Source organism: Nannospalax galili, unplaced genomic scaffold (assembly GCF_000622305.1).
Source record: "Nannospalax galili isolate Female #2095 unplaced genomic scaffold, S.galili_v1.0 scaffold851, whole genome shotgun sequence".
Lineage (NCBI taxonomy): Eukaryota > Metazoa > Chordata > Mammalia > Rodentia > Spalacidae > Nannospalax > Nannospalax galili.
The window spans coordinates 336,632-351,036 of NW_008330578.1; the positions used below are offsets into that span (position 1 = coordinate 336,632).

Here is a 14,405-nt window from a genome sequence, read left to right on the forward strand (position 1 = left end):
CACAGTTCATTAGGGAGCCCAAGGTAGGAACTCAGGGAAGGAACCTGGAGGCTAGAGCACAGGCCATAGAAGATCACTGCTTACTGGCTTGCTTCCCTGGTCCCTGCTCAGCTTGCTTTCTTATGAAACACAGGCTGTCCTAGTTTGTTCTTTATTGCTGCGACAAAACACTCTGACTACTACCAACTTGGGGAGGAAAGGGTTTATTTAGCTTACATATCCTGGGTCACAGTTCATACAGGAGCCCAAGGTAGGAACTCAGAGCAGGAACCTGGAGGCAGGAGCTGGAGCACAGGCCATGGAGGAATGCTGCTTACTTGCTTGCTCCTCTGGCCCCCGCTCATTCTGCTTTCTTATGCAACACAGGCCCACCTGCCCATGGGTAGCACCACCCACAGTGGGCTGAACCCTCCCACATCACTCATCAAGAAGATGCCCCTCAGACATGGCCACAGGCCAGTCCAATGGAGGCAGTTCCCCAATTGAGGCTCCCTCAACCCAGGTGTATCAATTTGACACTAAAGCTGTCCAGCACATATGGTAAAGATTAAAAGCTAATGTCATGGCACTTTCTAAACAGTAGTACTTGTTGAGAGAACTGTTTTACTATCAGGAACCTTCTGGATGTGTGTGTGTGTGTATGTGTGAGTGTGTAGAACTAGAAAAGAAAGAATTCGTGCTACTTCAGAAAGGAAGATACTTTTCATCTTAAAAAAAAAATGTGTAGCTGGAGATGTAGTTCAGTCAAAAAACATGTGTTTAGTATTCATGAGGCCCTGGGTTCAATCCTTAGAACCTCCAAAAAAGTTATATACATATGCATATATGTGTATATATATATGCACACACAAATATATAATATTTATGTGTATATATTCTTGTAGAGATTCATTTTAAAGTTGCTAAATTGCATATGTACATTATATATAAATAGCTACATGCTATATGCACATCTGTAAAGATTCATCTTGGTTTCTACCCTTTCCCCAAGTGTCAGTCTTCTGTACTTAACAGAAAAGAGCCATGTCTAATTTAGTAAAGCACATATGCCTTTCTTTTTAATTTTAATAATTTTTGCATCTATTATCCATTCAAATTCTGGACTTTGAGAAAAATACATAAATTTTATAAGGACTCAATATTATTCTTTTCCTTTGATTTAAAAAAATTATTGAGCTTTTGTGCATTTCATACAACAGTTCTTAATCAAATTTAGACCCCCTCCACCATCCATGCCCCATCCAACCCCCCACTGGACCGTGGGTATTCTGCCATACATGTTAAGTCTTATCCAATTAAGCATTTTTTTGTACCAGATGTCCTTCAGTGCAAATTCATCTACTGGAGTCTAGTCAGCCTATCTAGAGATCATAAGCAAGACATACTCTCCCTCATCCAGTAGCAATCAGTCTCCAACAGTTCTCAGTCTAGCACTGGCCCACCACCCATTTCTCTTGCTCCACTCTGGGCCCTTGTCTGGCTGAGTTGGCATGAGTCCTGTGTTTGATGCCACCATTGCCACAAGTTCACATGTGCAAGTTTCCAGTGGCCTGACAGCCTCTGCTTCCCTGTGTTCATGAATCAACCCTGGCTCTTACAAGATCTTTCCACAATGGTCCCTGAGCCATGGGTTGGTTGGGTTTAATATAGGAGTCTTATCCAGAGATACACACATTCTGTAGTCTCTTATTCTTTAAAACTTGACCAGTTGTGTCCTTCTTTGTGCATCACTCTTTGCTGTATAAGGAAGCTTCACTGGTGAGAGTTAAGGGATGCATTAGTTTTCTCTCTACCCCTCATTCTGCTATATTCCATGAACCTTAGGTATAGAGGTTCAACTGTAGATGTGTCACCTAGGATTGAGCATCTCTCAGATGTATATTCTCTGTATCTGACCAGTTGTGGGGTTCTGAAGTAGCCTTCATCTGTTGCAAAAAGAAGCTTCTTTGATGATTCACCATCTTGTCTGTAAATATGAGGATCTATATTTAGCATATGGTAAGAAATTTCATTTGTCTAGAGCTATGACAGAAATAGGGTTTTCTTTAGGATCTGTATCCTCTCCAGCCATGTGTATTTGGCTGAATTTACAATGCCACCCATGAGTTCACTCCCATTGAGAGGGCTTTAAGTCCAATTAGATAGCTTTTGATTACCCTCCAGGAAACTACCACTACTGCACCAATAGAGGTAGTTTGCTGTACTGGTCATTATAGTTATTAGGCTTAAGGGCTGGGTTGGACCATTAGTTGATTTTCTTACCAGGAGCCAGGGAAATGGAAATGATACACAAAGAAAAAGAAAGAATCCGAAAGGGGGATAGTAGGGAATAGATGTTACCAGGGGAAGAGGTAGAGAAAGTGGGGGTGTTGACCGGGAGGGAAGGAGGGAGGGACATGCAGGGGCCATGGGGCCATGACGTGTGGTGGGAGTTCACAGGGGGGGATGGTGGGAGGTGGGTGTTATTGGGGGGGAGGTGGGAATAATTGGGCACTGGGACTGAGGAGGGAGGAGGGATGTTGGATTGGAGGAAAAAGAGTAGAGATGAATGAATCTTGCAGGACTAGGGATCCCAGAGAAATGTGATGCTCCCCAAACCACCTGAGAAATGCACATACAGTGTCTAAGCATTAGTGCATATATATATATATACATATATATATATATATATATGGGGACTGTCTGGCAGGGAACACAGTGCCAGGCAGAAGAGGTCTCCCTTTGAGTGGTTGCTGAGAGTGTTCCAAGAGACTCCCAAAATAACACAGGCTATTGCCAAAGCTCTTGGTGATCTCCCAGAACTAGAAGATAAGACCCTACTACTGAGATAGGACATACTTCAGATACGAGACTTGGAGCAATGGAGCAGGAACTGACCTGGAAGCCTTCTTCCTGAAGTTTAGCTCTCATAATGCTAGATGATAACATACTCCTTTCTTTAGGAGAGTGAGAAATCCTTCAACTTGTTACACATTGAGCCACCAGATAAGATATTTTGAATTCTTGTGAGCCATAACGCCTCTCCTTCTGTTACAGATGTAACAACGAGAGTGAGTGGACCCAGATCCATGAGAACATCATCCGAAAGTCAAGTGCCAAGTACTCTGCCCCCAGTGCCAGCCATGGTGATGTATTTCTTTGGCTAGAAATTTTTGCGTTGCATGTATATTTGCTGATGGTACACACCTCAGTTGATGTCGATTGGTTGCTCTGTGTAAAGTTTAATTTCCTACAATTGTTTCCCTTCCTAGGAACTTTCTTCTACTAGTTCTTTATATAGTTATTTGAGACCTTCTTTAGTATCTGATAACCAAAATATATTTTACTCTTTTTATGATGAATTCTGTGTACTTTGGTACTTTGATCAAAAGTAATTTTATCACCAGTCCAGTGAGCAAAAATATTTGGTTTGTTGCATGAAGTCTGTGTTTTGTGAACAAAAAACCAAACATTAATATCAATTTTCTTTCTATTCCTGTTCAATATTAGCATCATAAAGAAAGCTTGACATTAATGAGAATCAATGATTAGTCTGCCAAAATCAGTCATTCTGGAACTAGAATAGAAAGTCTCTTTCAAAGCAGCTTTCATATTAATTCAATTTATTGTCCATCCTTTTAAGCCTATGTTGAAATAATTTATATCTAAATTTCAGTGAAATTTTATAAAGTAGATTATGTTTTCTAAATTGAACTTTTTAAATTAAATTAGAAGCACTATTTTAAAACTTAAGAGCTTATCCATACCCTTGCAGATAACTAATTTACATAAAACCTTGTTTCTCCTGACAATTTTTACCTTACTGTGCTGAATAGCTTTAGAAACCATTTCATAACCTGTTTTATATAACTTCCTTTTTTACCTTCAGAGAACTTGTTGGTCTTATATGACAGTATAAAGTCACCACAAGGCATGGCAGTTTTCCTTGTTGATGAGAACTTCCTTTTCTGTATCAGGAGGTTCTTTCAAGAAGATCCACATCAGGGGCTACAAAGATTGAAATCTTCTGTTAGGACCACTTAATTCTTTAAAAATATATAGTATTTGGATCCTGAGAACCTCTTTCACTGTTTCTATTATTATTATTTTGGCAGCATTGGACATTGAACCTAGAGCCTCACACATGCTAGAAAAGAGCCTACCACTGAACTGTTTTCCCCAGCATCTTTTACTGTTTTTAAATGACAGTTTTCTATATGTATGTGTCTAAATGTCAATAATTCATATGAAATGTGGCCACTGGTGGGTTACTCATGCCCCAATGGAGACCCCCACAGCTGTGTGCATATGGGCAGCACTAATTAGATTCAGTGGTTATTTTTTAAAAGAAAAAAAAGGAGGGCATGAAGTTTGGAGGGAGATGTGTTAGGGAGCTTAGGGGGAATTAGAGGGTTGGGAGTAAGGGGGGAGGGTAGATATGATCAAGACACATTGTATATGAAATTTTCAAAGAATAAATACAAAATATTTTTTAATATTTTATTTATTATTTTGATTTTATGTGTATGTGTGTTGCTTGCATGTAGGTAAGTGCACCCATGTCGTGCAATGCCTGAGGAAGACAGAAGAGGCTGTCGGATCCTCTAGAACTGGAGTTACAGAGACTTGTTAGCTGCCCTGTGGGTGCTGGGATTTGAACCCGGGTCTTCTGCAAGAACAGTCAGTGTTCTTAACCACTGAGCCATCTCTCCAGCCCTAAATACAAAATATTATATACACATATATAAGTCCTAGGGATGCAACTTAGTGACTGAGTACCTAGCATGCACAAGTCCCTGAGTTTGATCCCTATAACCACAAAAGCAATAAATAAATGGACGAAAAAGGAAAGTCACTAGCAATTTGGAAAATTACCATTCACATCAATATTTATCATGTTCTTTGCTTTATTTATCAAGCTGAATGATTTTTTTAATGCCCTTAGCTAGAAGCCCTTGGACATGATAGGATTAAAGCATGGAGAACTTTATAAAAGAAATGGTGATAATAATATATTTTTTAAAGAAAATAGGAGTAGTTGCCAATGCGTCTCACTTACTAAAGTAAGTAGGAACCTTGCTGTCTTCAGTCTGTGAATTTTGTTTAGTAACATATAGGTCCTGGCCATTTAAACAATGTTAGAAGACACCTGTGCTAGTACAACACAGATTTCAGAGAGCCTCAGTTAGGAAGCTTATAAGGAAGTTTCTGTGCTGTTGTGGAAAAGCTAGAAGATGCAGACTTCTTCTTCAAGTGTGTTGAAAGCTGTTTGAGACTGTGGAGTTACATATTTCAATCCCTTCATTAAATAAAAGAATAGGAATGCTCAGTGAAATGACAGTGGATGAACCACAGTGGATGAACCACAGTGGAGGCCAATTCTGTAGACTCCAGTCCACTAGCCTTTCTACTATATTGCCAAGCTTCTGAGCATGGATTTTCTCCTGCTTTACTCTGGAGTCTTCATGTCAGAAAATTCAGATGGCTCAAGAAATAGTTCAGGTCTTTAGTTAATCTCCTTAATTAAAGGAACATCATTATTTTTTAAAAAAATAAAAGTTTCTATGCTATATCCTGTCACCATCTTTGTTTCTTTTCTTTGTAGTTGAAATCGATATTTTGCCCAACTCAGTAACTGAGAGCCTAGCATGCACAAGTCCCTGGGTTTGATCACTATAATGACAAAAGCAATAAATAAATGGATTTTCTGGTCTCAAATTTGTAGGCTTAGGTGATCCTCCAACCTTAGGCTCCTGAGTAGCTGGTATTATAGGTATGCACCAGCATACTCAACTACTTTTTAAACATAGATACTTCATTGTAGTAGCACTACTTCAAAAAACATAATTCTTTCCTTCAAGCAAAATCATCAAAAATGTAGATAGAATTTCTACGTTAGTTTTGAATGCTGAGCATAAATGTACCATTCAGCAATAATTCAGTTATGTTGAACTTTAATATATATATAGTTCATTTCCATTGTTAGCCTCTTTAATGTACATCCACAGGCTAAACATTCAGTGATCTTCCTGAAGGTCATTAAGAAAAACAAATGACAAAGCAGTTGGAAAAATAAACTTTCTATTTACTTTAAGTGATCTTTAACTATAGCTTTATGTAAGTACACGTCTTAAACTCATATTAATTTACATAATCCTCATCCAGCAGGGAGATGAGAGTGTGGTAACAGAACAAAAACTGTCCAATATTCCACATAGGTGTCATTTTTGTCTAGTTACATTTTTATGGATTAGTCTTTAAACAGAAATTAAGTTTAATAAGAAAATGGCTTTCTTATATCAGTAATCAGAGGAATCAGATTTGGTTAATTTCACATTCTTTGACTTTAGGGCCCTACTAAGATGATGAGTGGGGAGAATATCAAGTGCTACCAAGGGACTGACTGCGTACTAGGTGAGCACTGGGTCATTCTTCTGAGCTATTCAGGGAGGCTTTCTTGCCCTGAAGACCATGACTCAGTATCACTTGGCATGTTCTCAGTCACCCAGGATATCAGTACTGTCTTAGTTGCTTTCTATTCCTGTGATAAAAATGCTGATCAAAACCAACTTGGGGGAGTAAAGGTTATTTTATCTTACATCTCCCAGATCACAGTTCATCACTGGCGAAAGCCAAAGCAGGAACTCAGGGCAGGAACCTGGAGCACAGACCATGGAGGAACACTGCTTACTGGCTTGCTCCCCTGGCCTAAGCTCAGCATGCTTTCTTACACAACACAGAACCACCTGTCCAGGGGTGGCACTACCCACAGTGGACTGGGCCCTCCCACATCACTCAACCATCAAGAAAATGCCCCCACATACATAGCCACAGGCCAATCCAGTAGAGACAATTCCTCAATTGAGGTTCCCTCTACCCATGTGTGTCAAGTTGACAACTGAAGCTATCCAGCACAATTGACTCTTTGTCAACTTGACACGCAAACACATTGCTTTAAACCAGAATTTTTCCATTTCTTATCCCCAAGATCTCATATTAATATTAATATTATAACATAAAACAGTACAACATTAAAAGCTGCACTCTTTAAAAAATTCAAACACTCTTAAAGTTTAAAATCTCTTTTAAGTCTCTTAACTATGGGCTCCTGTAAAATCCAAAACAAGTTAATTACTGTCTTATTTCAAAAGGGAAGAATGGGGCACACTTAAACAAAACCAAGATCTAGCAAAACAGCTCAAGATTGGACACCTGAGATTCACTCATGATCTTCTGGACTCCAAAGTGTGTGGAAAGCTCTGCTTCTCTGACTCTGTCATCCACAGCACACCCAGTTTGTCTTGTAGGCTCAAGCCAACTCCACTTCACACCTACCACTGCCCTTGGTAGTCATCCCATGATTCTAGCATCTCCAGTATGCTGAGGTCTCTACCAAAACTGAGGCTCCACCTTTACCCACTGGCTCTCCTGGCCTCTCAGGGTGCAAAGCCTCAGATTGTCTCTATGACCCCTTCACGCTTTCAATACCAGAACCATGTAGGAGACTCTTACACCTTACCAAGTCCTGCTTCCAGCTTGAGATGGAGGTTCAGGCTCCCTCTGGGACATAGCTTCTGTGTGCTGACCCTGAGGAAATACTGCCCAAAAGATTTTGCCACAGTGATGCTGGTCTCTTGTTACTCACAACTGATTTTTCAGCCCCAGCTAACCAACATCAATTGTCCCAGTAAAGCAAAGGTTTCACTTCAGTGGTACTGATTTCTGCTAAATCACAGCTGACTCTTCAACCCAGCTGACCAGATCCACCACAGATTTTCAATTCAAAATATCATAAAACAATAGCCCTGATAATCTTTGTTTCCCTTTGAAGTTTCACGAGTCAGGCCTCCATTGCCTGTACCTCATTCAGCATTATCTTCCAAGTTCTTACAGAACAGCTTACTGAGCTCCAAGCAGTTTTCCAGTCCAGAGCTCCCAAAACTAGTACCAAAAAGGAAATCCAGATGTTTCTGGATGCAAGCTTATAAAAGAAATATAGTATTTAGAGCCCCCATTTGTGGATTCTTTTATTCTTTATGTGCTTTTGCACTTGATGTCTGTCATAAACTGAAACATTCCTCTTATTTGAAGGTAAAGAATAGCTTCTCAGAATTCTTTCGTGTAGCTCCAGAGCTAACTGTGACTTCCAAAACCCTCCGTATGAGTTTTGTTTTGTATCTCAAGGCCTATTTGAATGTTTAGAAAATAGAAGAGACTAAAAAGTAGGGAGTGGGTACAGGACTCAATTCTTGCCAATACAGAATGGTATGAATGAGGTTTTGTTTTGTTTTGTTTTGTTTTGTTTTGTTTTGTTTTGTCATTTCCTTTGCCCTTCAAACACTACTTCTTCAGATTCTGGAGACTATCCCATTCTCAGTTATTTACTCATGCTGGGATGTCTTATAGGTCAGTTCTTTTGAGTTTACTGTGAGGATAAGATTCAATAACTGATTCTCTATTGGCAATTTGGGTAACCCCTTCAGAGGATGGTGTGATAAGAATAGGAGGTAGGAATTGGCTGGGCAGTTAGGGTAAAAAGGCCCCAAAGAAAAGTAGCCAGTTTCATGGATAAAACTCACAATGTCCTTGGACCTCTTAGCAACACACTCTGTTCCAAAGGCCAAGAATTTCTAAAGTATTTGGGAGCTTTTATCTAATCCTTAAAAGATTTTAGGGTTACCTCTTCAGAGGGGGGAATGTAGCCAAAAGCCCCATTAAAAATAAATAAATCCAAGAAGAAGAAAGTGTACTTGAAGTTATCAGAAAAAAGTGATGGGGAGATATGGAAGGAATTGGAGGGGAGGGAGTGGGCATGGATTTGATCAAAACACCTTATATGCATGTATGAAATTCTTAATAAATTGTTTATTTTAAAAAATGATTTGATAACCTGAGCTGGTAAAAATAGCTCTGGGTAAAAAATTCCTGTTACCGGGACTGGAGAGATGGCTCAGCGGTTAAGAGCACTGACTGCTCTTGCAGAGGACCTGGGTTCAATTCCCAACACCCATATGGCAGCTACAAACCGTCCTTAACTCTAGTTCCAGGGAAATCTGAAGCCCTCTTCTGTCCTCCGCAGCATTGCACCACATGGGTGCACTCGCATACATGTAGGCAATACACTCATACACATAAAGTAAGTAAATAAAAATTATAAATAAAAAATATTTTTTTAAAAATGCCTGCTACCAAGCCTGACAACCTGAGTTCAGTCCCTAGGACCCACATCGTGGAAGGAGAGTCCCAACTCCCAAAAGTTGTCCTCTGACTCCACACATGCCCTGTGGTGTGAACACACCCACAGATATACACACAAGCACACAAAATAATTAAATGTAAAATTTTTTTTAAATGATAGCTATGTGAATACACTGAAGATGAATGAGTTGGGGTTATAAGGGTAGAGCAGGAACAACGCAAGCTCCTCTCTCTTGCAGAGTTCAGTATGATCTTGGTTCTGGCGCCAGTCCTTTCAGATTCATAAACCAATTATAGTTTAATTCACCCAATGACTGATTATTCTCTGAAAAATTAGAGTAGTCAAAAATCCCAAACCCTGATTATCAACCAGACTACCAACTGAAAAACCAATGTTTGTTTTTCAAGGCACTGTGATCCTAGTATTAATTTTGCCTGTGATGATCTGTGTGATCATCTAGGGTTTCTTGAGATGCATATGATTACCATAATCTGTGAGATAACCTCATGGTTCTGTCTAAACTGCAACAGAGCCATATTTTCATACCTTGCATAGCTGTGACAGTACATATTCCTAATTTCTTGATTCTTTTATCTTTTTGACATGATGTCAACAGTAAGTCTTTTGGCTTTTGCTCTTTTCTACTTTTTTATTATTCTCTCCTCACTCCTAGTGCCCAAATGATCCTTTTTCTGCAGTTCCTCTTTGGCTGTCTTCATTATATTAATACCCTCCCTCATTTCTACAAATGTTCATCTTTTGTTCAAATCCAAGTTTATGAATCACTAAGGGTGCCTACTGCTAACCCATAGATCAGTGCCTAAACTTATCATCCTGTTAACATCTAGTACATTCAGTCTCAGAGTTGGTCTCTTAACTACAAACAGCCTCTCACAGCTTTCTAGCCATTGGCAGCAATGGGGACCTTTCAGAAGGAGAAATTGAGGATTTTAGGAAGTTCTAAATGTGCAAAATCCTAAGAACACAAGCTAGAAGTCAGTTCACCTGAGGGGACATTATACATTCTCCCTAATTCTGAACAAAGATTACCTAGAAGGGCTGAAATTCTCATGAAGTCTGAGGTGAGGCTTATCCTCATAAAACATTTCATCTTTTCTGTGTAGTACAGTAGCTTTCTGAAGGAAGAATGCATGTCTCTTCTTAATTTTTTTCATAAGCCAGTGCAAGATTGAACCAGCAAGTTGTTTCCCATATTTTGGCAAACTCCTAACATAAGACATCACACATCAAAATATGTAATTTAAAAATAGTCAGACATTGTAGCTTTCTCATTACTAGCATGTGGAACATCCTGACCAGGCTCTTTGTTAATCACGCTTGTTTGTAGTCTGTAGATTTCTCTGAATTCCTGAATGTACGACTTAGGTAATACAACCCTCTTAGTCTGTATTTACTAGGTGACAGTCAGGCTCTAACCGGGGTGCTGAAGAACTAAAGGAAGGCAACTCAGTCTTTGAGACCTCAGTCTGTATTGAAAAGAAATTTTGTGTGATATTGGGATCACCTTGACTTAAATTCCTTTAAGTTTCTATTTATGTTTCTTCAAAGTAACTCATATTTTCTATTTCAAAAAATTTGCAAGACAAGCACCAGAGCATAGGTTAATGATAAAGTACTTGCTCAGCATATAGCCCTGCGTTCTAGCACTGGGGCAGGACAGGTAGGGAGATTTGTGTCTTTTCTACTACTATGCACAGGGTAGATGTGTGATTCTGAATAAGAAAATATTTTTGTTTTTGTAGGTCTTATTATTTCTCTACAGCTTCTTCGTGGTGACATGGAACAGATTCGGAGAGAAAATCCCATGATATTTAATAGAGGATTAGCGATTACAAGAAAGTTGGGGTTTCCTGATGTCATCATGCCAGGTAGGCAGAACTGCTTGAGGATGGAGAGGGAGATGGATTAGCAGGATGGAGTCCAGAGCTTCTCTCCTGAGCAGGTGGTGAGCTGTGCAGCCATTAAATTCTCTGCATCCCAAGTCAGGTTGCTGGTTGTAGTCTACAGCAGTAGCACTTTGGGTCTTGTAAGCATTTATTCTTTATGAGAAGCCCCATACCATGTTCCCCAATGCAGCATCACAGTCCAGAAGATGAGCTTTGTGTGGAGTCTTAGTTATAGGAATCAACATGATATTCCTCATGGAGATGATTTTTTATGACTTTCTCTTCCATAATCCCTTTAAGAAGATTACCTCACAAGAATTTCCTGCTTAAAGAGAAAACTATACCAAAATATGTGCCTGCAGTATCACTGAATACCATTTGTATAGGGTTTGCAGATACATTTTAATGTATCAGAAAAACAGCACACAAATGGTATAGAGTAGGCACTCTAAATATTACTAGCTGGTCATTTTTTTCCAGGAATTGTCTCACCTCCCCCACCACACTGCTTCATGCCTGATGGAGAGCCAGGGCAGAACCTAGGAATGCATTGACTCTCAAGTATGGTTCTAGTAGACCAATACAAGAGTCACGTTTCCTACACAGGTGGACAAAGGTAGAGCTGGAAAAGTGGATCCAAATGGGCTGTTAGAGTTGAAGGAGGTTTTAGAAGTGAAAGGGGTTGGTAGAGATTGGCAGGTGATCTAACAACTAAGATGATATGAACAAGGACAAGTAGATCAGAACAGGCAAATATCTGGTAGTCTAAATAGATTCTAGAAGTAGACCTACACTCTCAGTTGAGTTTTAATTCCTGAAAAAAAAACTTGTTTGCCTTTGTTTAGAAGAGCCAGGCCAGGATAGACTAAGTTGATTGCGACTGCTTTAAATGTCACTTACTAGGAGTTCTTCATGGTGCTTCACTAAATCCTCTTGTTGGAAACATTTACCAGTACATACCCAAAGGGGAATGTGACTTGAGCTTAGAGAAGGCCCATATAATGGGTTCCAGATATCTTCCACATACTCTGTCTTGCCTAGATTTATTTTCTATCACCTTCATTCTCTCTTCAGGGACACTGTTGAGTGCAGGGAAATCTGCTGTGTTCCGCCTTTATTTCCTACTTGTGAACATAGGAGACTCTTTGGATGGGAAATTTAGGCCACTAGATCAATTATGTTTATTGCTAAGTGCTGAGAGACTTCATGTTTATGAAGGGCCTCCATCTGGCTGCTATACAGGTGACTATTCCATTGGAAGTTTCTCATATGCTGTCTTGACCCCTTCTTCAACCTTATCTGGTCCTGGTAATCAGGAAATTAAGAGTCTAAACCTAGTCTCTAGATTTTTGGCAGCATCGCTTTGCAAAGAGAATAGGGGGTTACCAAAACTGATCTAGTGATCTTCTTTAAATTATATATCTAGGTGCTAACTGTGGAATAATATGTTCTAAGATATGTACTTTAAGTCCTTCCTTTCTTTTAATAAGTTTTGTATAATATTTGAACATTACTTTCCTAATAGTTCATGGAATTAAAACTAAACAGAATCTAGGAAGAAATGAGCTTCAGTCAAAAACGTACATAAGGGCTGGGAGATAACTCAGTAAAGTGCTTGCCTTGCAAGCATGAGCACCTGATTTCACTTCCCAGAACCCATTTTAGAAAGCTGATCATGGTTATTCATGCTTGTAATTGCAGCACTAGAGAGGCAGAGATAGGTAAATCCTTGGGGTTCATTGGCCAGCCAGCCTAGCCTACTTGGCAAGCTCCAGGCTACTGAGAACCGCTGCCCCCCCCCAAAAAGGTGGGCAGCTCCTGAGAAATAACACCTGAGTTGTCCTCTGATATCCACATATTCACACACACACACACACACACACACACATGCATCCATATATGCACATATGCATGCATATACACATACAAATGTACATAAGCAAAATATGATTTCAAAGATACACTGAAAAAACTCTCATCTATGGAAAGAGACCTTCTGCTGGAGTACTTTTTGTCACTTTGTATCATTGCTTCACAGGTTTATAAAAGATTTCTGTCTATGCTAGAAATGATTGTGGAAACCTGCAAAGCTAGGCATTAGTGAGGCAAGCTGAGGTTAAGGAAGTTTTCCTTTCTCTGAGCAGCTAAGAGGTCATCAGATAATTAGCTCTACAAAGCAGAGACAACATTTCTGGGAGATCTGGGGTGGGGACATACACGTGTTACTTCCTGGTTTGTCTGCAGTACTGAGTACTGCAGCTGAAAGTAAGCAGTATTTTGCACATATTTTGTATTGCCTATCCTTTCTCCTCCTTAGGAAAATGCCCCTTTGACAGATGGTCACCCCTGAGGTTAACGACTGTCACCTCCCCATGTCAGAATGGGTTTACCACCCTTAAGCAAGGTGATAGGGCTGTACCTGCAACGGGGTGTGTGTGCATGCGTATACGTGTGTGCGTGTATGTGTGCATGTGTGCGTGCGTGCGTGCATGTGTGTGTGTGTGTGTGTGTGTGTGTATGTGTATTATGTTGTGGTCTGTCTTGGGAACAATGACTGTGGGAAGAGTCTTGGTGAGTGTTCCAAGTCCTAGCCACCCCTCCTTCTGAAGCTGGGTCACTCTTCATCTGTGAGAATATTGCATCTGAGTTGCACCATCTCTCAGTCTCACAGTGATGGACTGGCCAAATTTCAAGAAGTTGCAACTTCATTTTCTTGACACATTGACACATGGAGAAAGAACAAGAAAAGAAACTGTGTCAGTAACTGAGCATTTTAACACTTAAGTCTGAGAAATTACAGTAAATGAAAAATTAGAAATACTCCTAAACTGCGATCCTTATTTTAAAAGTACCCAGAATTTGGCAGAAATTACCAGACACTCATATGGAGAGGTCTTTTTTTGTCAAGCTGGCCCAGATAGATCCCTGTCAAAACATGTTGTCAGAGCTGTATGGAGGAGTTAATTTAGACTCTAGTCACACCAGTGTCTACCATGTCATTTCTTAAGAGGTCTTCCTGACATCTTATTGTTTTCCATGGGAGTTTATATACTCATAAGGTGAATGCTATAAGCAGAAGACATCTTCCTCCGTGCCACAACTGAATCCCTTACTAAGCCATCCATCCAGCTCAACTAATAATCCACAATAATGAACAAAAGGCAGCAGTGATACTGTAGGAATTCTGGGAGCTGTCACCCTTACTTCCCATAGAAAAGCATGCCAGAAAATATCATGTTACATTTTAAAAGAACAAATAGATGTGGGAATTTAAGCCTTTATTCACTTATTTATTTAACTCATTCATTTACTCATTTTTT

The 14,405-nt window shown here is 39.7% G+C and overlaps 1 protein-coding gene across 1 annotated transcript in view; it reads left to right on the forward strand.

Moving 5' to 3' along the window:
• The window catches only part of Dock3 (dedicator of cytokinesis 3), a 480,991-nt gene that overhangs the window by 317,815 nt on the left and 148,771 nt on the right, over positions 1 to 14,405 (forward strand). The window contains exons 12-13 of the mRNA XM_029554349.1: positions 3,037 to 3,125; positions 10,942 to 11,067. Of these exons, the coding sequence (XP_029410209.1) occupies positions 3,037 to 3,125; positions 10,942 to 11,067 (215 nt within the window). The remainder of the gene's footprint in view (positions 1 to 3,036; positions 3,126 to 10,941; positions 11,068 to 14,405) is intronic.